At 40.9% G+C, this 25,700-nt stretch overlaps 1 protein-coding gene across 1 annotated transcript in view; it reads left to right on the top strand.

The window, feature by feature from the left end:
* Positions 1–25,700, top strand: part of LOC102832875 (zinc finger protein 699-like) — a 40,566-nt gene that overhangs the window by 6,917 nt on the left and 7,949 nt on the right. The window contains exons 2-4 of the mRNA XM_006877505.1: positions 13,505–13,628; positions 17,903–18,026; positions 19,080–20,293. Of these exons, the coding sequence (XP_006877567.1) occupies positions 13,505–13,628; positions 17,903–18,026; positions 19,080–20,293 (1,462 nt within the window). The remainder of the gene's footprint in view (positions 1–13,504; positions 13,629–17,902; positions 18,027–19,079; positions 20,294–25,700) is intronic.

The raw sequence follows: 25,700 nt of genomic DNA, 5'->3' as shown, positions 1-25,700 counted from the left end.
GTCGGGTCCGACCCATAGCGACCCTGTACAGGGTTTCCGAGGGTGTAAATCTTTACGGGAGTAGAAAGCCTCATCTTTCTCCCACGGAGTGGCTGGTAATTTCGAACCGCTGACCTTAAGGTTCGCAGCCAGATTCGTAACCACTACGCTAATAGCAAAGTAATAAATAATTATTTAAGAAGAAATCTTTGAAAAAACATAACACATTACATTGAAGACCATGAAATTTAGAAATCTAGTATAAATAAATAATGTCCTAGAAAAATACAGATTACCTCTACTGACTCCTTTAGGGAAAGAAAGCTTAATTAGACCAATTTTCAAAGAAAGAATGAGGGAAATAAGAAGGGAAGGAAAGACAGGAAAATAAAAACATTTACAATATGATCCCAGAAATATGTACCAGTAAAGATAGGAAACTAGACCAGGTTCAAAGAAATTCCAGAGGAGAAAGTCTAATACATGTTTTAAAATCAAATAGTTGCAATGCTCTTTAAATTGTTCCAGGGTATTGGAAATGGAGGAAACGATTGTTATTCCCCAAATGAAGCAAATGTACTACTAATACCGAATTCTGGTAAAAGATATATTTTTTTAAACCTTTATACACCATTATTTCTAATGAATGTTGTTGTTGTTAAGAAACAGTAAACATAACTTCAGTGAAAATACCCAACACCACATTAAAAAAAAAGATAAACCATGACCAAGTTTTGTTTTTAAACCAGGCATGTAAAATGGACTCATTATTAAATTCATTAATGTCAGACCTATTAATACTACATCTAAGAAAATAAACTATTCACTTACCATGGATGCTGGAAAAGCTTTCATAAAATGCTTCATAACCATTCCTAAACAACCAGAAAACTTAACTGTCAACTTGATTTCAACTCAGGCGAAGCCGAACAGAACTAGACTCCATGGGATTTTCAATGACTACGACTTTTCAGAATTAGATTACTAGGCTTGTCTGAGGTAACTCTGGGTGAATTTGAATCTACAATCTTTCCAGAAAAGGGAATGTCATTGTAATAGATACAAGCACCCAAGAAGAAACTGGAGAAAGTGAATCGCAAGTAATGCCACAAAACAAAATGTGTATAAATTCTTAAATGGAAAACTAATTTACATTATAAACTGTTACCTAACTGATAATTAAAAAAAAAAAATTTTTTTTTTTTTAAGCCATCAGCAATAGGCTGAAATTGTGTATCAATTGTTGAGTGGAGAATCGATTGTCTCTGTAAGCTTTCATCCTAATCACAATAAAAAGTTAATACACACACACACAAATTTAAAGATGGGCAAATATTTGTAAAAAGCAAATATTTCCCTAGGGAACAAGGCAAATTTTGTTTTTAAAAAAGAGCAAATATGCAAATGACAACTTTCTGGTTTCCCCATGGATATTAGAAATCTTTGTCTACTAAAATCTATCATTCAAATTCTAAACACATTTAAGGAAACCCAAACTTTTTTGTAGAAACCAAAGACATCAGTGGTCCGATTCTAAATCTACATGGTTCATCCTCTCAAAAAAAAACACACCAAACTTTGCTTTGGAATCGATTCGGACTCATAGCGATCCTATATGCCGCTGTTAAGTGCCGTCAAGTCGGTTCCGACCCACAGCGACCCTGTATAGGGTTTCCGAGGAGCAACTGATGAGCTTGAACTGCCGACCTTTCAGATCAAACCGACTTTGCGTCCAGAGCATTAACCCACAGCGCCACACCTATATAAGGACTTCAGCGACCTTATATAGAATTTTGAAGATTTTTATGGGAGCTTCATCGTTCTCCCGCAAGCCACTGTTGTTGTTATTCTGTGTTATGAGTCGGTTCCGACTCATAGCGACCTTGTATAGGGCTTCCAAGCGTAGCTGGTGGATTAGAACTTCCATCCTTGAAGTCCAGTGTGTCTCCTACAGCGCTACACCACGATTCCATCAGCACCCTTGCGGTAGGAGCACAGTGCCACGCCTACAACGCCACCTACAGAGAGGCCCATAGGCCGGAAACGGAAGTTGCGAGTCCACCGGTTGGTAGTCCCTTTTGGTAGCTGTCTTGCTGAGATGAGAGGTGGGTTTTACGTTTGGTGGCGTCTTGTCTGGGTCAGTGTTTGCTGAAACCATGGGCTCGAATCATGGGATGGAAGGGAGCCGCTGCCGTGCTCCTGTGCAGTCCGGGCCTCTCTGCCTTAGCTGGGCTGCTCCTGGGACAAGCGATTTGCCTCTGGGGGCCTTTCCGTGCTGCCTCCGGAGCCCAGCCAGCTGGCACGCGTTTCTTCCGCTCCACAACTGCTTCCTGGGTGCCGGTGGTTCCGAAGGCGGAGTAAATGAGTGGGTGCTAGGTCTCTCGGTGCAGTAACAGGTTGTTGTTGTTGTTAAGTGCCGTCAAGTCAGTTCCGACCCATAGCGACCTTGTTATATAGGGATTCCAAGGAGCACTGGTGAGCTTGAACTGACAACCTTTCAGTTCAAAGGTTTTTATAGTCTGGCGCATTAACCCACAGCGCCACACCAGCATTAACAGGTAAAATCCCGTAAATCTTATATCCTCGGGAATCCAAAGCGTTTCCCAGACCAGTAACGTCTGCTTTACCTAGGAGTCTGTGGGAAATGCAGAGTCACGGGCCTCAAGAAGCTCAGGGTAGTTAGCCTCAGTCCAAATACCTTGCTCCCACTTCCTCCTGTCTGTCGCCCCTCACTTCCCCGTGTTTCCCTTCGTTTTCTGTGCTTCATCAAGGCGGGGTTTTTCGTTAATGTTACTGTTGTTAATTGCCCTTGAGTCGGTTCTGACTCATAGCTGCCCTGTATGGGATTTCCGAGGAGCAGCTGGTGGGCTTGAACTGGTGACTGTGTGGCTCAAACCGACCTTGCAGACCAGTGCTTCACCTACAGCGATGTACCTGGCGCCGCCGTGGTTAAGCTTTGGACTGCTCATGGGAAGGTCATGGGAAGGTCATCCAGGATCCAGGAGAAAGATATAGCAGTTCACGTCCAGAAAGATTGTTAAGTACGATCGAGCCAGTAATGATTCATAGCGACCCTGTAAAAGGATTTCCTGAAATATTACATTTATGGAAACCATTTCTGTTGTCCTGTGCCGTTGAGTCTGTTCTGAGTTATGGCTGCCCTGTCTAAGATTTCCGAGTAGCAGCTGGTGGATTTGTACCGCTGATCTTGCAAATCAAACGGACCTTGGTGTCTATTGCTTATCCTACAGTGCCACACCAGGACTCCTACAGTGTCACAAAGTAGCCCTGGTGGCCTTATGGGGTAGGCGTTGGGCTGGTAACTTCAGGCCCACTAACCCTTCAGCGGGAGAAATATGAGACTCTGCTTCAGTAAAGTCGGTCTTGGAAAACCTGTATAGGGTTACTGTAAGTCGGGATGGACTCATTGGCAGTGGATTTGGTTTCACGTTTATTGGGTCACTATGAAAGATTCTAGGCTTTTGGGGGACATTGTCCAAGGATAAAAAAAAAGGTTAATTGGCTCTCTATTGTGATTTTATTACTAGGGCTTTTGTTCTTGTTCCTACCCATAGTGTCCCTGTACAGGGAATGATAGGTATCATTACCGAGTTAACTCAGTTTTCAAGTTTTAAATATTTTATTTCATGGCCACTATATATATCATAAAGGAGCTCTGGTAGCGTAGTGGTTACGAATCGGGCTGTGAGCCGCAAGGTCAGCAGTTCGAAACTACCAGCGGTTTCGCGGGAGAAAGATGAGGCGATCTGCTCCCGTAAAGATTTACAGCCTTGGAAAGCCTGTGTAGGGTCGCTATGAGTCGGAACTGACTCCACGGCACTTAACAACAACAACAACAACAACATATATATCATAAGGAGCTCTGGTAGCATAGTGATTACAAATCGGGCTGCGAGCCCCAGGATCAGCAGTTTGAAACTACCAGCTGTTCCGCGGGAGAAAGATGAGGCTTTCTGCTCCGGCAAAGATTTACAGCTTTGGAAACTCTGTGTAGGGTCGCTATGAGTCGGAACCGACTCCATGGCACATAACAACAACATATATATTATATAGCTACCACCACCATATATATTTTTGGAGTCCTGGTGTGGTGCTGTGGGTTAATGCGCCAGGCTGCAAAGCTGTTTGAACTGCAGGGTTGATGGTTTAAGCTCACCAGCTGCTCCACAGAAACCCTATACAGACTTCCTATGGGTTAGAACCGACTCAGTGACACTTAACAACAGCATCAAGGAGCCCTGATGTCCTGGTGTGGCTCTGTAGGACAAGCACTGGACCTCAGTATTCTAAGTTGAGGCTTGTAGTTTATTTTTCAGTTCTCCCATTTAACAATTTATATACATTTTGTTTTCTGACATTAGTTGCAATTTGCTTTTTCTGAGGAGTGGCTCGTAGGTTTGAACCACCATTTGCGGTTCAAATCAACCTAGGGTTGGCTTTAAATATTTGAAATATCCATGTACTTCCATATGTCTCCATAATATCTTACTTTCCCTCCTTTCATCATACACTCAGACTGAGACACTGTATTTCTTTCTTTTATGGTGTCATTTCATATGTTTTGGGAGGTGGATGGTAAAATCCATATAATAAAACATTTTCTATTGTAACTTTTTTTTTTTTTACAAGTATTGTTAAGTGTCATGGAGTCGATTCCAACCTATAACAACCCTATATAGGGTTTCCAAGGAGCAGCTGGTGAGCTTGGACCGCCGACCTTGTGGTTTAAACTGACTTTGTAGTCTAGTGCATTAACTCACAGTGCCACACCAGGACACCTTTCACTAGTTCAGTAATAATTTCACCGTTTCGTGCTCCTTTTTTCTATTTCTATAGGTGAAATCGTATAATACCTTTTTGTGTCCTGCATAGTTCACATTGCATAGTGTTTTCAAGCTTCATCCAAGTTAAAACATTCATTAGCACTTTATTTCTTTTATGAATGAGTAGTAATTCATTGTGTGGCTACACTATATTTTGTTTATCCATTTATGTGTTGATGAACTTGGGCGTTCTTTTTACTACCTTTGACTGTTGTACATAGTGTTGTAATGAATTTTGTTGTACAAGTATTTGTTTGCATCCCTACTTTCAAGTCTTTGGGGTATGTATGTTGAAGTGACCTTACTGGTTACTCTGCAAGACCTGGAAAAGTTAGGCAATGAGGGGAAAACAGAAAATAAGGGAGGGAGAGGCAAAATGAGGGTAAGAAAAAGGCCAGAGAAGGAAGCCAGAGAGCAAAACAACGGCTGTCTGAAAGCACCCATTTGAGGATAAGGCATCTAGGAAAAAAACAAACCACCATGGGCTGGTTCAGTACCATAAGGAATGTAAGGAGGCCATGTTGCCGTTGTTAGGTGCTGTCCAATAGGGTCTAACTCATAATGACCCTATGCAAAACAGAAGGAAGCACTGCCCGCCCCTCAGCATCCTCACAGCTGTTACACTTGAGCCCCTTGCAGTTGCCACAGTCTCAGTCCATCTCACTGGAAGTCTGATTCTGTTCTGCTGACCCTCCACTTTACCAAGCATGATATCCTTCTCCAGGGACTGGTCTCTCTTGATAATATATCCATAGATGAGGGATGAAGTCTGGCCATCTTGGCGTCTAAGAAACATGCTGGCTGTATTTCTTCCAACACAGATCTGTTTGTTCTTAACGACAGTCCATGGAGTCCTGGTGTGGTGCTGTGGGTTAATGCGCTGGACTGCAAAGTCAGTTTGAACCGTGACGTTGGCTGTGCAAGCTCACCAGCCACTCCTCGGAAACCCTGCACAGGGTTGCTGTGGTTCGGAACTGACTTGATGTCACTTAACAATAACAACATGGCAGGCAGTCCATGGTACTTTCAATATTATTCTCAGCCATCACAGCTCAGATGCATCACTTCTTCTACCATCTTCCTTATTGATTGTCAAACTTTCACATGCATATGAGGCTATTGAAATACTTGAATCAAGTGCACCTTAGTCCTCAAACGCATATTATTGCTCTTGAATGCTTTAAAGATGTTTTTTGAAGCGGATTTTCCTAGTGTAATGTACCGTTTGATTTCTTGACTGCTGCTTCCTTAAGTGTTGATTGTGGACCCAAGCAAAATGAAGTCTTTGACAACTTCAAACTTTTCTCCATTTGTTATGATGTTATTTATTGGTGCAGTGGTGAGAATTTTTATTTTCTTTCCATTGAGGTTCAACCCGTACCAAAGGCTGTGGTCTTTGATCTTTACTACTAAGTATTGCAGCAAGCATCTTCATATTGCAGGTTGTTAATGAGTCTTCTTCTAATCCCGATGCCATGCTCTTTGGTGGTGGTGGTTATGTGCCGTGGAGTGGGCAGGTGTCACCCTTGTTACCACCAGCCTTTGACCCAACTGCAGTGCTCTGTTTCAGTAGGGGATTTTCATCTGTCCATGGAAGATGTTCATGATTCTTTGAAAAATACAGCAACTTCCAATAATCTTTCTAATGAACAAAACTGCCCTGTGAACTTTCTATATTGGTACAGGAAGGCATGTTCTTCACTTGGTGGCAAAAGCACCAGTTAAAAATGTAAACTAAATAAACTACCAGTCCTATAGACTAAAACCCACATATATTAACTTGGCCAACAAGCCCCTTTGTGGCCAGGCTTCTGTTTACTCAATTACTTAAACTGGTAACACCATCATGTTAAGGAGCTCTGGTGTCGTAGTGGTTACGAATCGGGCTGCTAACCTCTGAGTCAGCAGTTCAAAACTACCAGCTGTTACACTGGAGCAAGATGAGGCTTTCTGCTCCTGTAAAGATTTACAGCCTTTGAAACCCTATTCAGGGTCACTATGAGTCTGAACCGACTCCACGGCACATGACAACAATAACAACCATCATGTTGAGGAGCCCTTGTTGTGTAGTGGATTATGAGCTGGACTGTTAGCCCTAAGTCCAGCAGTTTGAATCTACCAGCTGCATAATAGAACTAAACACTGTCTGGCCCTCTGCCATCCACTCTGCAGGAAATAAGGAGCCTTTCTGCTCCTTCAAAGATTTACAGCTACAGAAACCCTATACAGGGCCGCTGTGAGTCAGAGTCGACTTGCTGGCACTTAACAACAACCGCAAATTGTTGCTAATTGCTTTTGAGTCAGTTCTGACTCATAGCGACCCTGTATAGGGTTTCTGTGGAGTAACTGTTGGGTTTCAACTGCTAACCTTGTGGTTCACAGTCCAGTGCTGATCATACAGTGCCACACCAGGAGTCCAAAAGCAATTTACAGTGTTACATGAGAAACAAAAGCAAATCAAAACAGCAGAATTTTAATTGCATATAATAAAAACCAACAAAGCGTGATATGTTTATTCATCAAAGCTTGAAACTATGTTTTCCCTATACACTCACCCTTTTTAATATAAGTATGGTGGTTCAAGCTCACCTGCGGTTCCTTGGAAACCCTGTACAGGGTCGCTATGGGTTGGAACCGACTCAACAGCACTTAACAATAAAAACAATAATGCTAAATTAACAGTGTGTGTGTTAATCTACAAGCCGCAAAGTTACGTAGATGAACCTTCATCCTATCCAGTCCTGTCAGACCTACATACTTCTCATTCGCTGAGATGAGTAAATCACTCCATATCTGATCTTGTTGCCAGAGGAAGAGCCTGCAGAGTTGCCTGAAGAATGCTAGTACATGCCTGGAAGGCTGGAGCCTTGGTAAAGAGCATCAAACCAAGATCCTATCACTCCCTTCTTACTCAATAGTGTTTCTCCCCCATTCTCCCATTTCAGGTTGGCCATAGAGAAAATGAATCCATTCTGTACAAAGGTGACTTCAGGTGACCACACCCATGCAATCACAAGTGAGGATTTCATCTGATTTGACTGACTCTGAGGATCAGACAGTATGTGCCTCCCAGCTGCTTAGTGGCTCTGCTTTGATTTCCATTCTTCTAGTGAAGTGATTTTTTGGGCTTCCGGAGGATATTCACATAGACTTCCAGAAGCTAGAGCAAAGAAATGGTGAGTACCACAGAGAAGTGGGATAGTCTTGCCATAAGGGGGAGAGGCTTGTTGTTGTTGTTGTTAGGTGCCATCGAGTTGGTTCCAACTCATAGCAACCTTATGCACAGCAGAACAAAACACTGCCCGATCCTGGGCCAACCTCACTACTGTTGCCAAGTTTGAGTCCATCGATGCTGCCACTTAGCCAATCCATCTCGTTGGGGGTCTTCCTCTTTTTCTGTGACCCTTCACCTTACCAAACATGATATCCTTCTCCAGCGACTGGTCCCACCTGACAATATGTCTGAAGTATGAGAGACGAAGTTTGGCCATCTTGGCCTCCAAGGAGCATTCTGGCTGTACTTCTTCCAAAACGGATCTATTGGTTCTTTTGGCAGTCCATGGCACTTTCAATATTCTCCTCCAGCACCATAACTCAAAACCATCAATTTTTTCTACGGTCTTCCTTAATCACTGTCCAACTTTTGCATGCATATGAGGTGATGGAAAATACTATGGCTTGGGTCAGGTACACCTTAGTCCTCAAGCTGATATCTTTGCTCTTCAACACTTTCAAAAGGTCTTGTGCAGCAGATTTGCCTAATGCAATACATCCTTTGATTTCTTGACTGCTGCTTCTATGAGTGTTGATAGTTGATCCAAGAAGAATAAAGTCCTTGACAACTTCACTCTTTTCTCCGTTGATAAGAATGTTGTTTATTGGTCCAGTGGTGAGGATTTTTGTTTTCTTTATATTGAGATGTAATCCATACCGAAGGCTGTGCTCTTTGAGCTTCATACAGTATATGTTTTAAGTTTTCTTCACTTTCAGCAAGCAAGGTTGTATCATCTGCATGTTGCAGGTTGTTAATTAGTCTTCCTCCAATTCTAATGCCATGTTCTTCTTTATATAACCCAGATTCTTGGATTATTTGTTCTGTGCCATGGGTAAACTGTCCTGCCTGATGATCGCGCTGAGATCTTAAGCCAGGGCAGGGCAGGGCAGGGCAGGGAGATTTTGGGGGAGAGAGTTATGTCACTTCTTGTGGCTTTGTTTTTTCAAGCCACCCCCCCACCCCCTTTTTTTTGCTTCCTGCTGGAAACACCGCTTTCCGAAAGGGCTGGCTTTAGCCCCACCCACTAAACTCTGCATTCCCCAGAACGACCCGCTGTCCGATGGGCGAGAGTCCCAAAATGCCCGTTTTTTCCTTAGCAGAGTGATTTCAGTTAACTGTATTTCTCTTTATTCATTTTATTTATTTATTTTTAAAGTTTTTATTTTGAATTGAGTGAAAGTTTACAGGGTAGATCATCAGTTTTACATTCAACAAATCCTATACTTTGTTTCATTACAATGATTATAATCCCCTCCATGTACCGTCAGTTAATACTATTTCTAGTCATTTTAGCTCTTTTTTTTAAAAAAACACTCAGACATATATAGTAATTTACACCATCAAAACGAACATTCTGCAAGTTTGCCTCCTGGCTACCCGTTCTCAATCCCTCTCTTTCCATGAATCTAGAGTCCTCAGATGCTCCCTCTCTCCATGTCCCCATCTCTGCCTCCATCTCTGGTGTCGCTGCTTTTCTGGATAAAGTCCTGCATTCCACTTGTGCTCTTCTCCCTTGTGATGGTCCTAGGGTCCTCTGTTTATGGACTGTAAGATTAACTGCTCCTCCGTTTTTGTTACAAACTTGTACATTTACAATTGTGACAGTCGCAATTAGTCATGATGACAGGTATTCACTATTGAATCATAAGAATCTTATCTCCATCTCTTTTTACCAGACCTGTTTAGACAAGTTGAAAACTATTCAGCGGGGTCTCTATTCGCTTTAGTGCTTTTTTTCCCCTTTTTTTTTTAAACACTCAGGCATATACAATAATGTATACCACCAAAAGGCACATTCTGCAAGTCTGCTTCCTGGCCTCCATCTCTGAGTCCCTCTCATCCCATGAATCTGGAGTCCTTAGCTGTTCCCTCTCTCCATGTTCACATCTCTGCCTCCGTCTGTGACGTTGCTGCTTCTGTGGAAACCCTATACAGGGTTGCTATGAGTCAGAATCAACTTGACAGTACTTAACAACAACAATATATGGCATGCACTGGACTGCAAGGTCAGTTTGAACCTCAAGGTTGGCAGTTCAAGCTCACCAGCAACTCCTCGGAATCTCTATACATGGTTGCCCAGAGTTGCAACCAACTCGACAGAAGTTAACAACAACAATACATGGTACCTATGCACTATCAAACATTGCAAAAACACAAGCAACAGAAGACAGAATAGATGACTATGGTATACTAATAATTAGAAACTTATATGCATAAAAAGATTTCACGAAAAAAGTAAAAAGGGAGCACACAGACTGGGAAAAAAATTTTTTTTTCAATGGCATCTCTGACAAGGGCCTAATCTCTAAAAATTTTAGGAAAATACAACACCTCTAGAAAAAGACAAGCAACCCAAATAAAAAATGGGCATAAGACATGAACACTTTACCAAGGAAGAGATTCAGGCAGCCAACAAACATAAGAAGAAATGTTCATGATCATTAGCCATTAAAGAGATGGGACCCACCTCCATTGCTGGTGGGACTGTAAAATGGTTCAACAACTCTGGAAAACAGTATGGCACTTCTTCAGAAAGCTGGAAATAGAAATACCTTATGATCCAGAAATTTCTTTACTTGGTATGTATCCACAAGAAATACGAGCCAGAACACGATTAGATATATGCACATCATTGTTTATCACAGCACTATTCATAATAGCAAAGAGATGGAGACAGCCTAAGTGCCCATCAGTGGAAGAATGGATAAACAAACTTTGGTACTTACACATAATGGAATGCAATGCAACCTTGAAGAATAACTATGAATCTTTAAAACACCTCAAAACATGGATGAACCTTGAGGGTATTATGCTGAGTGAAATTGTTGTTAAGTGCTGTTGGGTTGGTTCCAGCGCACAAGACCCTGTGTAGGGTTTCCAAGAGTTCATTAGTCAAACACAAAAGGACAAATTTTGCTTGGGACCATTATTATAAAAGCTTAAGAAAAGATTTTCCATATAAAAAGAAACATTTGACGGTTGCCAAGGAAGAGTAATTCACAAGTTAGTGTGTAGACACATGTTGGCTCTGGTGATAGGGAGGGAAATATACAAGGAGCCAGTACACAAGAAGCTGTAGGGTGGCAGTTGAACAATGAAGATACGGGAAGAGTTAGCTATGCCTGGGCTAAATGGGATAGAGGTCAATAGTGATATAGAGACAACATTGGAACAGCAGAAGTGTTTGGTAATACAGTGATTGAGACCTAGTCTGAAGGATAAAGAAGAGAAAAAAATGTTTGGGTGCTTGACTGTTGTGGATATTGGTTCCCCCTGCCTACTACTGTAAAATAGACCTTTAAGTGTGATAGAAATGAATATGAGAATTATGATTACACAAGGCTTGTAAGCCCATCTTCATCCTATAACTGATTGGATTAGCTAAAAGGGGAATTCAAATTTGCCCAGGGAAATAGCATTTTTGTTAAGTCTTTGTAGAGTCTGGGGCCTTAGGTAGAATCCTGAGTACCCCCCCAGAACCTTTTGAAGTGGGACATTGCCACTTGAAAAGATGTAGACCAACCCAGAACGGCTGAGAGAAGCAAAGATTCTTATTAAAATAAAGACCAGCAGACTATTTGGCTGTTAGAATATCAAGCAAGTTGTTTGCTTTGGAGGTGTCAGGGCAAGAAAAGTCAGCCCATCAGGGAAAACCCCCTTCTGAGACTGAAACTCAAAGGGAACCCACAAACAATCTATTATGCTTGCTGTTAACCACCCTGGTCTACTTATGAGTGAAAGTGGGAGAAATGCTACAATGAAGACATGGGCTGAGTTTGGCTATGTTCTATTTGACACCCCTTGACCTTGAGATGAGAGTGAGAAGAGGAAGGGCTGGCTGGTCTGAAGTTTAGGGAGCTGTGTGAACTCCTGAGTACATGGGTACTGACCTAGCCACTGGAGTGGCTAGAACTGAGAATGAAGTGGCCATCTAGTCTGAAGTGCAGGGATGTGTGTGTGAACTCCCAAACTTGCAGCTAGTACCCATTTGACCTAGCTAGACTGACTAGATGAGCAGAACTCAACCAGATGAAGATAAAATGTCATAAGCAACTGTAAATTGCTACAGTTTGATGAACTGTATCTTTGCTTATGGATACAGTTGCTCGAAATTCCAACTGAAATGGAAAGATTCTTCATATCATGGATCAAGCATGTTTTCTCAGTGCACTGAGTTGATCGGGACGGGCAACTTAGACATGGGCTATCACAAATAGGGGCCTATAAAGCCACAAAGTGGCTAGCTTTCAAGCTTTCATGAGTGTGCTAAGTTTCAGAATGAGGGGAGTAAGGTAGAATCCCCAATGAATAGTTTTCCTCTTTTCCAGATGGATCTGTGAAAAGGGGTGGAGGGTGATGGAGATAGGATTTTATGATTCAATTGTGAATAATTGTTAGCAGGATTAATTTTGATTGTTAGAACTGTAATTGTAGAAGATGTGTAATTAAAAGTGGGGAGCAGTTACTCTTTAATTTCAGGAACAGGATCTCAGGACCATGAAGAAGGAGAAGCGTGAGTGGAGCATGAGGCCCTACCTAGAAAAGCAGCGACAATAGACAGAGATGGTGGCAGAGGTGATGGCATGGCGAGGTAGAGCAGCTGTGGCCTCTAGGACCACAGGCTGAGAAAAAGGCTGTGTGCCAGCGGGCAGGAGGCTGGCTTGCAAAATGTGCCCATTGGACATTTAAATGAATAAATATTTTTTTGTTTTGTATGTGTACATCAAATATTTTTGCTTTGTTTGATATGTGAAAAATAAGATCTCAAAGGGAAGTCACAGGGAAGAAGCAGGGTAACTTGTTACAGGGAGGGGATAGTAATCATTTCGATGAAACAAAATGTATGACTGGGTGAACGTAGAACTGATGATCTTGTATGCTAACCTTCACTCAAGTCACAATAAAAAGTGTTTTGAAAATGAATCATCTGAATATTGAATAGGTCTTTGATTTGTATAGTAATTATCCACTCTCTTCTGGATTTATTGGACTGTAAATATAGAGAGAAGGAAGACTGGAATGGGACCCTGGTGTGTCATTGTAGGATCAACACTGGATTGCTAACTGCAAGGTTGGCAGTTCAAACCCCTCAGCTGCTCTCGGAAACCCTCTGGTCTCTATGAGTTGGAACTGACTTGACAGCAAGCAACAGCAATCACAAAGACTGGATTTGCTGAGGGTTAAACTGGAGAGAGAACTTCAGTGTGTCACATAGATTATTCAGTCCAGGAGACAAGATGCTAGTAATGAGGCAGTAAATCAGGCTGTGAAGGCAGAAGACCAGACTAGAACACGGAACTTTTATAATCTCGTATAAATTCTCAGTTCCCTATTTGTCAGCCTCAGACATTGTTGCCCACGTTGGGGAAGATGGAATCTTGTTAATCCAGAATCTGTGATATTTTAGGACTCACTCACTCTTGAGGATGTGACCGTGAACTTCACCCCGGAAGAATGGGCTTTGCTGGACGATTCTCAGAAGAAGCTCTACAAAGATGTGATGATGGAAACCTTTGAGAACCTGAACTCAGGTTAGCATGTTTTTATTTTTCTTATTTTCTTCTTTATTGATTGTCAATATATTACTCTCTTTGGCCGTCTTAGAGGATTTAGGTTGAACAATAAATTGGCAAACATGATAGGTATTTCCACTACCCTCATGTAGCATAAAATGTAGTGGCTTCTCCATGAAAGGAAATAACCAGGTATGGTATTGATTATTTGTGTTCTGCTTAAAAACCTTAAAGCTCTGTTTGTGTTTTAAGTATGAGTATTAACTGCAAGGCTAAGTTTCAAGTAAGCAGATTTATACTTGAAACCTCACTGGAGTTTACTGTTTATTACATTTTGTCCACCCTAGAGATCCAACCTTTTGTCTTTGCTTGCATTGTATAACTTTAATGAATTAGTTTTAAATTATTTAATTTCCTTATAGAAATAGCGCCATTTGGAAACTGGTGTTATGAAGAATTTAAATGCACTGTTTTTATTTTATTTTATAGAATTTAAATTGACTTTCCCACTGTCTTTTTAAGTTGAAACTGTTAAAAGCTGAAATTAAAAACTTAAGCTGCAAATTGGTAACTTTACTGTATAACAAGGAAATTATAAAAGTTTACAAACGGCTTAAAGACTTGCATGTGCAGCGTGCATTTCTAACACACTCATAATTGCCCAAACCCATGCCAGCTCAAAGTTGTTGTTGTTGTTAAGTGCTGTTGAGTCGGTTCCGACCCATAGCGACCCTGTACAGGGTTTCCGAGGGTGTAAATCCTTACGGGAGTAGAAAGCCTCATCTTTCTCCCGCGAAGCGGCTGGTAGTTTTGAACCGCTGACCTTAAGGTTCACAGCCCGATTCGTAACCACTATGCTACCAGAGCTCAAAGTTAGGTGTACACATTTACCCAGTTGAGCATTTTTAGAGTAACTACTGCGCAAATTGACAAAGGTCATTGTTGTGCTTGGTGTTGTTCCCCTTTTCTTTTTCTCCCATTTTTCCTTCCCCTCCCTCATCCCACTCTACTCCCCGTCCGTCCTCCCCCGCCCCCCCCCATGAAAAGATTGTATGGTCTGAAAAAGCCCCAGGCTGAAAGGACTGGACTGCCTTGATTGACATGGGGAAGGGGGTTAGTAGACTGTGTGTCCCATGGCAGCAGAAGCTGCAGCCCGATGTGTGGGTTAATGACCAGCACACAGGGCAAAAACATTTTGCAGAGTTTGTTTTCCTGTCTTGCACTTACAAACAAGGTCTATGAGAGTACCATGGAAAACATTTGCTGTTTTTCCCTTTTTTTATTTTTTGTAATTGCTTTTCTTTAAAATTTGCACTTCACTACTGTAAACATAGCCTATTTTTGTGCTTAAGATACTGAATGGGGACTAAATGTAAGGAATTGGCAAAATGTAAGGAAAATGTGTTTCTCTACCTTCCCTCATGATCTGCTTTTCCTCACGAGCACCATGTCAGCCACATTAATTTTTCTTCCTAAAAAGCATGAATTTTGTAGAGTGGAAGTAGGACTCATTCAGAGCTACAGTATCAGGCAGCTGCAGTATAAAGGAAGACAAGAATCATTTGATGCACCAGTCTTGCTGGGACAAAATTGCATTTGAATAAATTAACTCAAAAAAATTTCCTTTGGTTTGAAGGTGCTGAACCCCAAGACATGCTTGAGTTGGCTTTTTCTTTATTATCAGTCCTCTCATGCCTTCTCTGTGGGGGAAGAAAACCTCCCGTTTCCTTGTTAAATATGACTTTTACACACATCTAATATTTCCAGTACCTTTCTGTTTGATTCTCCTTCTTACACCCTACTTATATCAACATCTCGCTCAGTTGTCATGATATCATTTCATTCTTTTTAAGCAATAGTATATTTATAAAATTTTTATATAAAACAGCTTAAAGAATTGCTTCTAAAACCATACCTTGGCAAATTCTGCCTGGAATAGTATAGGTTCAAAATACACACAGACATTTATACTGGTTTCTAGTACAAACTTAAAAATATAAAATGAATTTAAAAATCTCTTAAATATAAATTTTTTTTTTTAACCAAAAACTATTCTAGAAAAAAAAAAAGATCAAATTTTCCTTTCTCATAGATAAGGCAGGTAATGTCTATACACCCCAAATCCTGTAGCTTAAAGAAGTCCAATTCAGGAGCCTCATTTTGTATATTACTTTTTTTCCCCTCTTCCTTCTGTATCTTTTTGTTTCCATCCTACGTTAAGTTCCTCAGTTGTACGCACTCCCAGTTTTGCCTTTACTTTCGTGATCTTTTCCTTGATGCAGTCACATCAATTTTAGTTTCAGTAGAAATTTCACAGATGTTTATATGTCTTTTCTTCTGATGGAAGAAAAGCTTTGTTTCTTTTCTCTGGTCTCTTACTGAGAGCTTCTGCTTATTTAGCCTTTATGGCTTTGATTTTTATTTTCTTTTTAAGTTTTTATTGTGAATTGAGTGATAGCATCAGTTTTACACTCATTGTTTCATTGCAATGATTACAATCTCCTCAGTGCATCATCATTCAACAGTATTTGCTTCTATTTCTGTTTTTTTGTTTGTTTGTTTGTTTTTGTGGGGGTTGTACACAGAAACACTCAGGATTATACTCATTTAAACAACTGAAGGACACTATCTGCAAGCCTGCCTCCTGGCCGCCAGCACACAGCCTCTCTTCCCATGAGTCTAGAGTCCTTAGTTGCTTCCTCTCTCCATGTCCCCATCTCTGCCTCCATCTCTGGTGTCACTGCTTCTCTGGATAAGGTCCTGCATTCTGCTTGTACACTTCTCCCTTGATGGTCCTAGGGTTCTCTCTTCCTCTGTTCCTGGACTGTAAGATTAATCACTCCCCTTTTTGTTATAGAACTTCTACCTTTACAGTTGTGACAGTCGCAATTAGCCATGGTAGCAATTACTATAAGAATCTTATCCCATCTCTTTTCATCAGACCCGTCTAGACAAGATGAAAACTATTCAGTGGGGATTCTACGTTCCTCCATCGATTTTCTTTTGCTTCACCTTTAAATAGTATTCACCACTAGCCCTGGTGTGGCACTGTGGGTTAATGCACTGGACTGCAAAGTTGGTTTGGACTGCAAAGGTCGAAACCCTCTACAGGGTTAGTATAGATTAGAATCAACTCAACAGCACTTAACAACAGCAACTAGCCAATTGTATATCAATTTGCCTTTCTGACTGTGGCGGTGAGAATGTTGTTTACTTTTTCTTAACAGTTTTTTCTTTGGTTTCTCATATTTATTCACATTTTTGTGTTTGAACTGTGGCAAAAATCTTCCCTAACTTTGTGATCTTTGTTGAGAATCTATTGACAACTCTCATTTAATCAATAAGATCTTATGGATGAGTATTCTTCATAGTATCTAGAACTTCATAGTATTTCTGAACTCCTTTTAAGATACTGAAGAGTCCAATTACGTAAGCTTTGATTCCCTGAACCACGTAATAGAACAATTTAATAGTTCCAATGCCTGTGTATTTCACACTCAAGAACCTATTTTAATGGTGCCACATGGACACCATCCTAAAGCATTTGTATTACTTGTTCAAATGGAGCTCTCTTTGCTAAAAGTGTTATTAGGTCTCCGGCCTACTGGTGATATAAGGGCCAGGAGATCATCTTTGTTGTACAGATAGTCATGCTGCCCTCATTCAAGTCTGTGGTTGCATTAACATTCAAAGTAAACATATAAACAAGAGACAAATCTCAAATAAATAGATAAAATGTACATACATGTTTATTCAAGGCTTTTTGTACCCATGGTCGGCATTCTCTCAGATGTAACTGTTGTTAGTACTGTTGAGTCAGTTCCAACTCATAGAGACCCTGTATAGGGTTTCCAAGGAGCAGCTGGTGAGCACTGACCTTGTGGTTCAAAGGTCAGTGCTTTTATCTTACAGCTCCACACTAAGACTCTATTTGGAAACCACAGTTGCAGAGCCACACTCCTCTAAGAACCCACTGTGATTGTCCTCTTTGGAAAAAGCTGGTTCTTTCCAGCCCTCAGGAACAGTGAGCAGTTGTGAATCATTTCAGTTCTCCGGCTTTGCCTTCTAGTCATGAAACAGGCTTTTCCCAGCTGCTGTGTGGGGCATGTTTAGTAAGGAAGAAGGTATTTTAACACTGCTCATGGAAATATTGCTTAATAAATGTCTTAACTCGTTGCCAAAGTAATGGAACAGCCAAATAACACAAACTTTTTCTTCATGCCTGCCTTGTTTCACATAAAATTTTCTTACTGTTTTATTTCATATTGTGAAACTTAAAATTATTTTGTCAGTTTTTCAACAGGCTGATTATAGAGAGAAGTTTTCTGTAAATAAGGACTTCTGGTCCTCCGTGCTAGAATTTTTTCAATTCAGTGACGTTGAAGATGAGAACAATGACCAGAGACAGTGTGTGAGGTGAGTAACATTCGTATTACGGTGAGCAGGACATCAGCAACGAGTATTCAGGTGTCACGCTATTTCTCTCTGTGTGTAAAATTCGCTCTAAAATGATGTATTTACATAATCTTCATAATATTGTCCTAAATGTGAATTATATCCTTTTATATTATTTGAGAAAGACAAGTGTGAGTCAAAAAGTATTCCTGCTAGGTTCAAGTTCATAGATACATGGGTTTATTCCAGACATACTGTGTTTGAACATGTCTCTGTCTGTGATCAGTAGCTGGCTGCAGACAAGTGCTCTTAATCATGCCCTTGTCTTGTTCTCATATGGTGCCTTCAAAAAAAATAAAAGGGGACTGCAATCAAAACAATGGCTTCTAAGGGCATCTGTTAGGCTAGATAAATTCAGTGCAAAAAGGTTTTGGTCACTCTTTTTTGGGGATTCCAAAGTGGCAGTCTTAATAATTGTCTGATTATCATGGGGACACTGAACTGACACAGGAGCCTCTTATGAGAAAGGATGAATAAGATTGAAAACTGCATTGGTGAGAAACAGGCCCGGAGAGCTGGGCAGAGGAATATATTTCCATGATGACAATGCACCTGATAATTCTTGGGAGAATTTTTGCTGTGAAGCCTTAGCTATTCACCCTACAACTTTGATCTTGCCCCTTCACAGTTCCCTTTGTTTACAAAATTCAAAAGCACGTTGAAAAGGAATACCATTTGAGTTCCTCAAGAATGCCCGAACTGCCGTTTTGATGTGGTTTATTGAAGAGTGCAGAATTTTCAGGACAGGGTTAGAGAGATGGAAATACCATAATCATGGAGGATATGTCTAGAAACAATCGCTTTACATTTTGAAAAGTTTCTATGACTTACCCTCCTATGTTATTTGTACACAATTAGTAGAAATAAGGACTGTGACAGTTGATGACATCACCTTGTGTGAGCTAATTCATACTGTGTAACTTGGCACAACTCAGAAAATACGGACGTACTGTGTATGGTAATTGTGAACTGGTATCAAAGTTAATTCTACCGTCTGCTGCCTATTTTTGATAGAAAATATATGCTAGATTGCTTCCGTGAACCTAAAGAAGGTAAAGAAAAGAAAAATAAAGAAGATAATCAGCGTGAAACAACTTGTAGCTCGATTGCACATCTTACTAGACTCAGAAGAACTTCAACTGGAGTAAAGTCTTCCCATTGTCATGATGATGAAAACACCTCCCTGGATCATACATTAAAGAATAATGTCAGCACTCATACTCATCATTCTAAGGAATGTGGAGAAGCCTGCAGTTGTCCCTTTCATCGAAAACCTTGTATAAGAACTCTTACTGGAAAGAAACTTTGTAAATGTGAGAATTCTGTGAAACGCCGTAGTTCCTTACCTCTCACTAAGCATTTAAGAGCTCACTCTGAAAAGAGGTCTTATGAGTGTACAGAATGTGGGGAAAACTTTACATGTTCCTTAGACCTCAGTACACATATAAAAACGCACAGTAGAAAATGGCCTTATGAATGTAAGGAATGTGGGAAATCCTTTACTCGTTTTTCAAACCTCACTAGACATGTACTTTGTCATAGCGGAGAGCGACCTTTTGAATGTAAGGAATGTGGGAAGTCCTTTAGTCGTTTTTCAAATTTAACAAGACATATAAGTTCTCACAGCGGAGAGAAGCCTTATAAATGTAAGGAATGTGGGAAAACCTTTGGTCATTTATCCTATCTCAGTGTACATGTAAGAACTCATAGTGGAGAGAAACCATATGAATGTAAGGAATGTGGGAAAGCCTTTAGTCGGTCCTCATGCCTTGCTAGACATAAAAGTTGTCACAATGGAAAGAAGCCTTATGAATGTGAGCAATGTGGGAAAGCCTTTAGTCGGTCCACATACCTCACTATACACACAAGAACTCACACTGGAGAGATGCCTTTTGAATGTATGGAATGTGGGAAAGCCTTTAGACATGCCTCATCCCTCACTGTGCATACAAATATTCACAAGGGAGATAAGCCTTATGAATGTAAGGAATGTGGGAAAAGATTTGGTCGTTCCTCACACCTCACTGCACATATAAGGGCTCACACTGGAGAAAGACCTTATGAATGTAAGGAATGTGGGAAAGCCTTTAATTATTCCTCACACCTCACTAGACATGTAAATTCTCACAGTGGAAAGAAAACTTACAAATATAAGGAATGCGGGAACGTCTTCAGAGCCCCATTTGCAGTACACCCAGATAGGAATACTGGATTAAAGCAATATACATGTAAATAACATTTAGCTTTCATCCGTTATCTTTACTCAAACTTGTAAAGATATGTTGCTGATAAACTATAAGTATAAGGAATGCAGGAAATCTTATTTTTCCCCTGACTGTCAGTGACATTCACGCATATGAAAAAGCCTTATCTGGTTAACTAATGAAATATTAGCTAATGAAATGCAGAAGCATCACGTGAACGTAAAGTACCTGGGAACATCATGTGAAATTAATTTTGTATTGATCCTATGAATGTAAAAGATAATGAATGTCTTCAGTGTCCCCTATCCTTCAGAATGCATATATTAGCCTGAACAGTGGAGGGACCCTGTAACTGCAAGCACTGAGAAAGCCCTCAATCGCCTAGGATATTTGCACAAAGATCATTATTTATATTAAGGAAAATCTTATCAAATGTATGAATGTGAAAATTGCCATTGCCTAATCATATGAATTCATTTCTACTTTTTATTGTCTGTTAAGAACAAAAAGTTTTCTTTCTGCTCTAGAATATGAATTTTGATAAATATTATTTACTTACAGTTAATTTATATAAAAATTCTCTTCATTAGAAAAGTTGATCAACATATGTTTTAAAGAGTGTGATTTTTCATGAATTAAATCAAGTTTTAGTATTTTGGTACAAAACAGAATGTTCTCATGGCAGAAAATTTTATTTTAAATAAAAATAATAGGTAAAATAAATTACTTAGAATACCACCATTCTTGGCACGTTGCTTTTTTTTTTCCTTTAGGTTTTTGTAACTACAAATTAGTATTTTAATGTAAGCAAAATTATACTTGAATGTTTACTGTATTATCACTTCATTTTACATCACATATAACTCTTCACCCTGACTACTATCATCAGAACTGGTTTACCGATGAAGAAACTGCACAGAAATTTTAACCCAAAATCGTCCCACAGAAGTGCCCACCTTTGATATGGTTTATGGTAGTTTAAGAAGCAGTGCTTATGTGTATATACTTGATTCAGTCTGTGATCCTGGACAGTGGTACCCCACATACAACCTCAACTTGAACTAGCTGCTTTACATAGTCATACACGCACACAAAAGTCTATGCTTAGTCACAGTACTTACTAGTCTTGGTCATCATGACCATCAAAGATTGTGTGCCAAGTCACGAGCTAAAGCTGCAGATGCTGGCTCCACCTTGTGAACACAGCCATTGCAGAGCCTGGACACGATGGAAGCTCAGTTAGTGGTGTAGTGGTGGTTACGTGCCGTGGAGTCGGTTCCAACTCACAGCAACCCTGTACACAATTTCCGAGGCGGTAAATCTTTACGAGAACAGAAAGCCTCATCTTTCTTACGCAGAACAGCTGGTAGTTTTGAACTGCTGACCTTGAGGTTAGCAACCTGACTCGCAACCACAACACTGCCAGAAACTCAGTTGTTGTTGTTAGGTGCCATCAAGTCGATACTGCCTCATAGCGAACCGATGGGCACAGCAGAACAAAACTGCCCTATCATGGACCAACCTCACTATTGTTGCCACTCTTGAGTCCATCGATGCTACCACCTGGCCAATCCATCTCGTTGGGGGTCTTCCTCTTTTTCTCTGATCTTCCACCTTACCAAACATGTTATCTTTCTCCAGGGACTGGTCCCTCCTGACAATATGCCCCAAGTATGAGAGGCGAAGTTTGGCCATCCTGGCCTCCAAGGAGCACTCTGGCCGCACTTCCAACACAGATCTGTTTGTTCTTTTGGCAGCCTATGGCACTTTCAATATTCTCTAACACTATAATGCATCAGTTCTAATACGGTTGTTCGTTAAACACTGTCCAACTTTCTCATGCATAGGAGGTTATTGAAAATACCAGCTGGCTTGTTTTTTAATTCTTTTCCTACTGGTCTTTCTTTCAAGCTTTCTGTAATCATATTTCCCGATACTCCTTTCTATCCCACTTAAATGTCTATTTTTCAGTAAAAGACAAGGAAAACTGTCTAGTGAAGCACCTTAACATTATTCATGTTTTACCCATTCACACTAGGCCTCAGTCCCTATATCACTGTTTTCCCAAGGTTGAGTATACATCACTATTTACCTCTATTCCATTTAGTCCATACAGAGATCCCTAAGTCTTTCCCTCTTCCTTGTTCTTCCAACCCTCTCCATCACCCAAGCTCCGACGTGTCTGTCCCCTAACCTGTGAGCTACTGTCCTCTCCCTCCCAATCCTGCTAACCATGAAATAATTTTTCTTTTAGTATGGAAATCTTTTCTTAAGCTTTTGTAATAATGGTCTTATGCAATATTTGTCCTTTTGTGACTGACTAATTTCACTCAGCATAATGTCCTCCAGGTTCATCTATGTTGTGAGGTGTTTTGCTGCTTCGTCATTACTCTTCAAGTTAGACACAATATTCCATTGTGTGTCTGTACTTAAGTTTGTACTCTCTAAGTGCCCGTCTACTCTTCCATTGATGGGCACTCAGGCAGTCTCCATCTTTTTGCTTTTGTGAATAGTGCTGCACTAAACATTGGGGTGCATATAGCTACTCGTGTTCTGGCTCGTGTTTCTTTCTTTTTTTTAATGTTTTATTGTGAATTATGTTATAGTTTACATGGGAGAACATTAGCTTTACATTCATCCTATCATATATTGTTTCCTTGCCTTGGTTACAGTCCCCTCCATGCATCATCAACCAACCAAAGGGTACACCCTGCAAGCCTGCCCCTCAACCCCCCAGTCATCAGCACACAGCCCCTCTTTCTCTCTGGGTCTAGACTCCCCAGCTGCTCCATCACTCCACATCATCATCTCTGGCGTCACTGCTTCTCTGGGTAGGGTCCCGCTCTTGCTCTTCTCCCTTGATGGTCCCAGGGACCTCCGCTCCTAGACTGCAAAGTCAATCACTCTCCTCCTTTTGCTACAAAACATCTACCTTTACATTTCCAACCCTCACAGTCAGTCCTGATAACAATTATTCACTATTGTATCACAAGAAACCTATCTGCATCTCCTTTCATCAGCCTCACGTAGACAGATTGGATACTACTCAGTGGAGATTCTATCTTCCTCCATGCCCTCTGGATCTAGGTTCCCTCTTGAAAGCTTGTAAGCCAGTCACTTCTTGTCTCTGTAATCCCTCCTCCCTCCTCCCCCCCCCTTCTGGGTAGCCAATGTCCAAGTTACCCATCCCTGCCCTCTCTGTGTACGGTGTAGCTGGTATTTTTTGTGGATATATACCAAGTAGAGGAATTGCTGAATCATAAGAATTTCTATTTCAAACTTTCTGAGGAAGAGCCACAATGTTTTCTAGAGTGGTTGGACCATTTTGCAATCCCACCAGCAATGTAGGAGGGTCCCAGTCTCTCCACACCCTCACCAGCATTTGTCGTCCTCTGCTTTTTTCAACTTCGCTGTTACTGCTGCTGTGAGATGATTTCTCATTGTTGTTTTGATTTGCATCTCTTGGTTAATGTGCCAGACTGCAAAGCCCTTTGAACTGCAAGTTGGCTGATAAAGCTCACCAATGGCTCCGCGGAAACCCTATACAGGGTCGTCAACCAACCACAGGGCATACCCTGCAAGCCTGCTCCCCAACCTTCCAGTAGTCAGCACACAGCCCCTCTCCCTCTCTGGGTCTAGAGTCCCCAGCCTCTCCATCTCTCCACGTCATTGTCTCTGCCTCCATCTCTGCCATCACTGCTTCTCTGGGTAGGGTCCTGCTCTCTGCTCTTCTCCCTTGATGGTCCCAGGGACCTCCGCTCCTAGACTGAAAAGTTAATCACCCCCCTCCTTGCTACAAAAGGCCTACTTTTACATTTCCAACCCTCACAATCATTCCTGATAACAGTTATTCACTATTTAATCACGAGACCTATCCATATTTCCTTTCATCAGCCATGCCTAGATGGATTGGATACTACTCTGGAAATTCTACCTTCCTCCATGCCCTCTGGATCTAGATTCCCTCTTGAAATCTTGTAAAGCCAGTCACGTCTTGCCTTTGAAGCCTCCCATTTTGGGTAGCCAATGTCCAAGTTGCCCATCCCTGTCTACTCTGTGTATGGAGAGGGTGGGAATGATCCTTGATGTAAAGATTTGTTCCCTCTTTTGAGCTACTGTATCTATAGGTGTAGGTCAAGTTCATCAAACTGTATAAGATTACTCTTTTTTTTTTTTTCCTCTTCTTCTTGTTACGCTCTGATCAGTCATTGAAGCCAGGTCAAGTGGGTATTATCTGTAAGTGTGGGTGTTCTTGTGCATATGTCCTCTCTTCTTATCAGCTGGATGCTTCATTCTCCACTCTAGTCGTCTGTGACTATGTCAGTGACTCTGGGCCCAAGAGTCCCCAGGTCTTGCCACACTGCTGGCCAACCAGGTCTCCACCATGGTTCACAGGAGTCTTTTGAATGTTGTAGGGCTTAGCTCACAGCTTCATTGCTGTTTTTCCCTCACTTCCTCCTATCGGTGATGAATGTGGTTACCAATCAGAGCGTGTATTCCCATTTAGTCTTTGTGTAGGAAGGAGGTTTGCTCTGAGGGGACCCGACCACTTACTTTGATGTCTCCTGGGTGAGCAACAGCCAGTCTGCCTATATTGTTTTGTATTTTTCCTGTCAGTCTTTCTTTCGAGAAGTATCTTATGTTCTTCCAGCTGCTCCATGCTGGTCTGCTTGTCCTTTTAAGTAGAAATTTCCCTCCTCTGAAGATTCTGGATGCTGTTCAGGATGCCACCTATGGTCTTATGTAATGCAGAGGCTCCACAGGAAGCCTCCTTCACTGGGCATGTTGTAGCCCCATTTTAGGTATTCCAGTCAGTTATAGGCAGAATACAGACTTACAAGCTTTCTATGGTGATATTTCTGGCTATTCCATTCTTCCATTTTTGTAGGTCTCTTGGTTTCTTGGAGTAGTGTTTTCTAGTTTTCTTTGTATAAGTCCTTTGTTTCTCTGGTTACATTTATTCCTAGATAGTTCATCCTTTGGGTGGTTATTGTAAATGGTATTGCTTTCCTAATGTCCTTTTCAATTTTGGTATAGAGGAATCCAACTGATTTTTGTATGTTGATCTTATATCCTGCCACTATCCTGAATCTTCCTGAGGTCTAGTAGCTTTTTTACTGAGTCTTTGGGGTTTTCTAAGTATAGGATCATATCATCTGCAAATAGAGTTTTACTTCCTTTTTGCCAATTTGGATGCCTTTAATTTCCCTGTCTTGCTGAATAGCTCTTGCTAAGACTTCAAGCACAATATTGAATAGGAGTGGTGACTAAGGGCATCCTTGTCTGGTTCCTGTTCGCAAAGTGAAGGCTTTCAGTTTCTCTCTATTGAGAGTAATGTAGGCTGTTGGTTTTTTATATATGCTCTTAATTATGTTGAGGAATTTCCCTTCAATTCCTACTTTGTTGAGTGTTTTTATCAGGAATGGATGTT

The sequence above is a fragment of the Chrysochloris asiatica genome, unplaced genomic scaffold, assembly GCF_000296735.1.
Source record: "Chrysochloris asiatica unplaced genomic scaffold, ChrAsi1.0 scaffold00518, whole genome shotgun sequence".
In the NCBI taxonomy this organism is placed as follows: domain Eukaryota; kingdom Metazoa; phylum Chordata; class Mammalia; order Afrosoricida; family Chrysochloridae; genus Chrysochloris; species Chrysochloris asiatica.
Note: the sequence above shows the minus strand (reverse complement) of the source record. Positions and strands in the feature narration are given on the sequence as shown.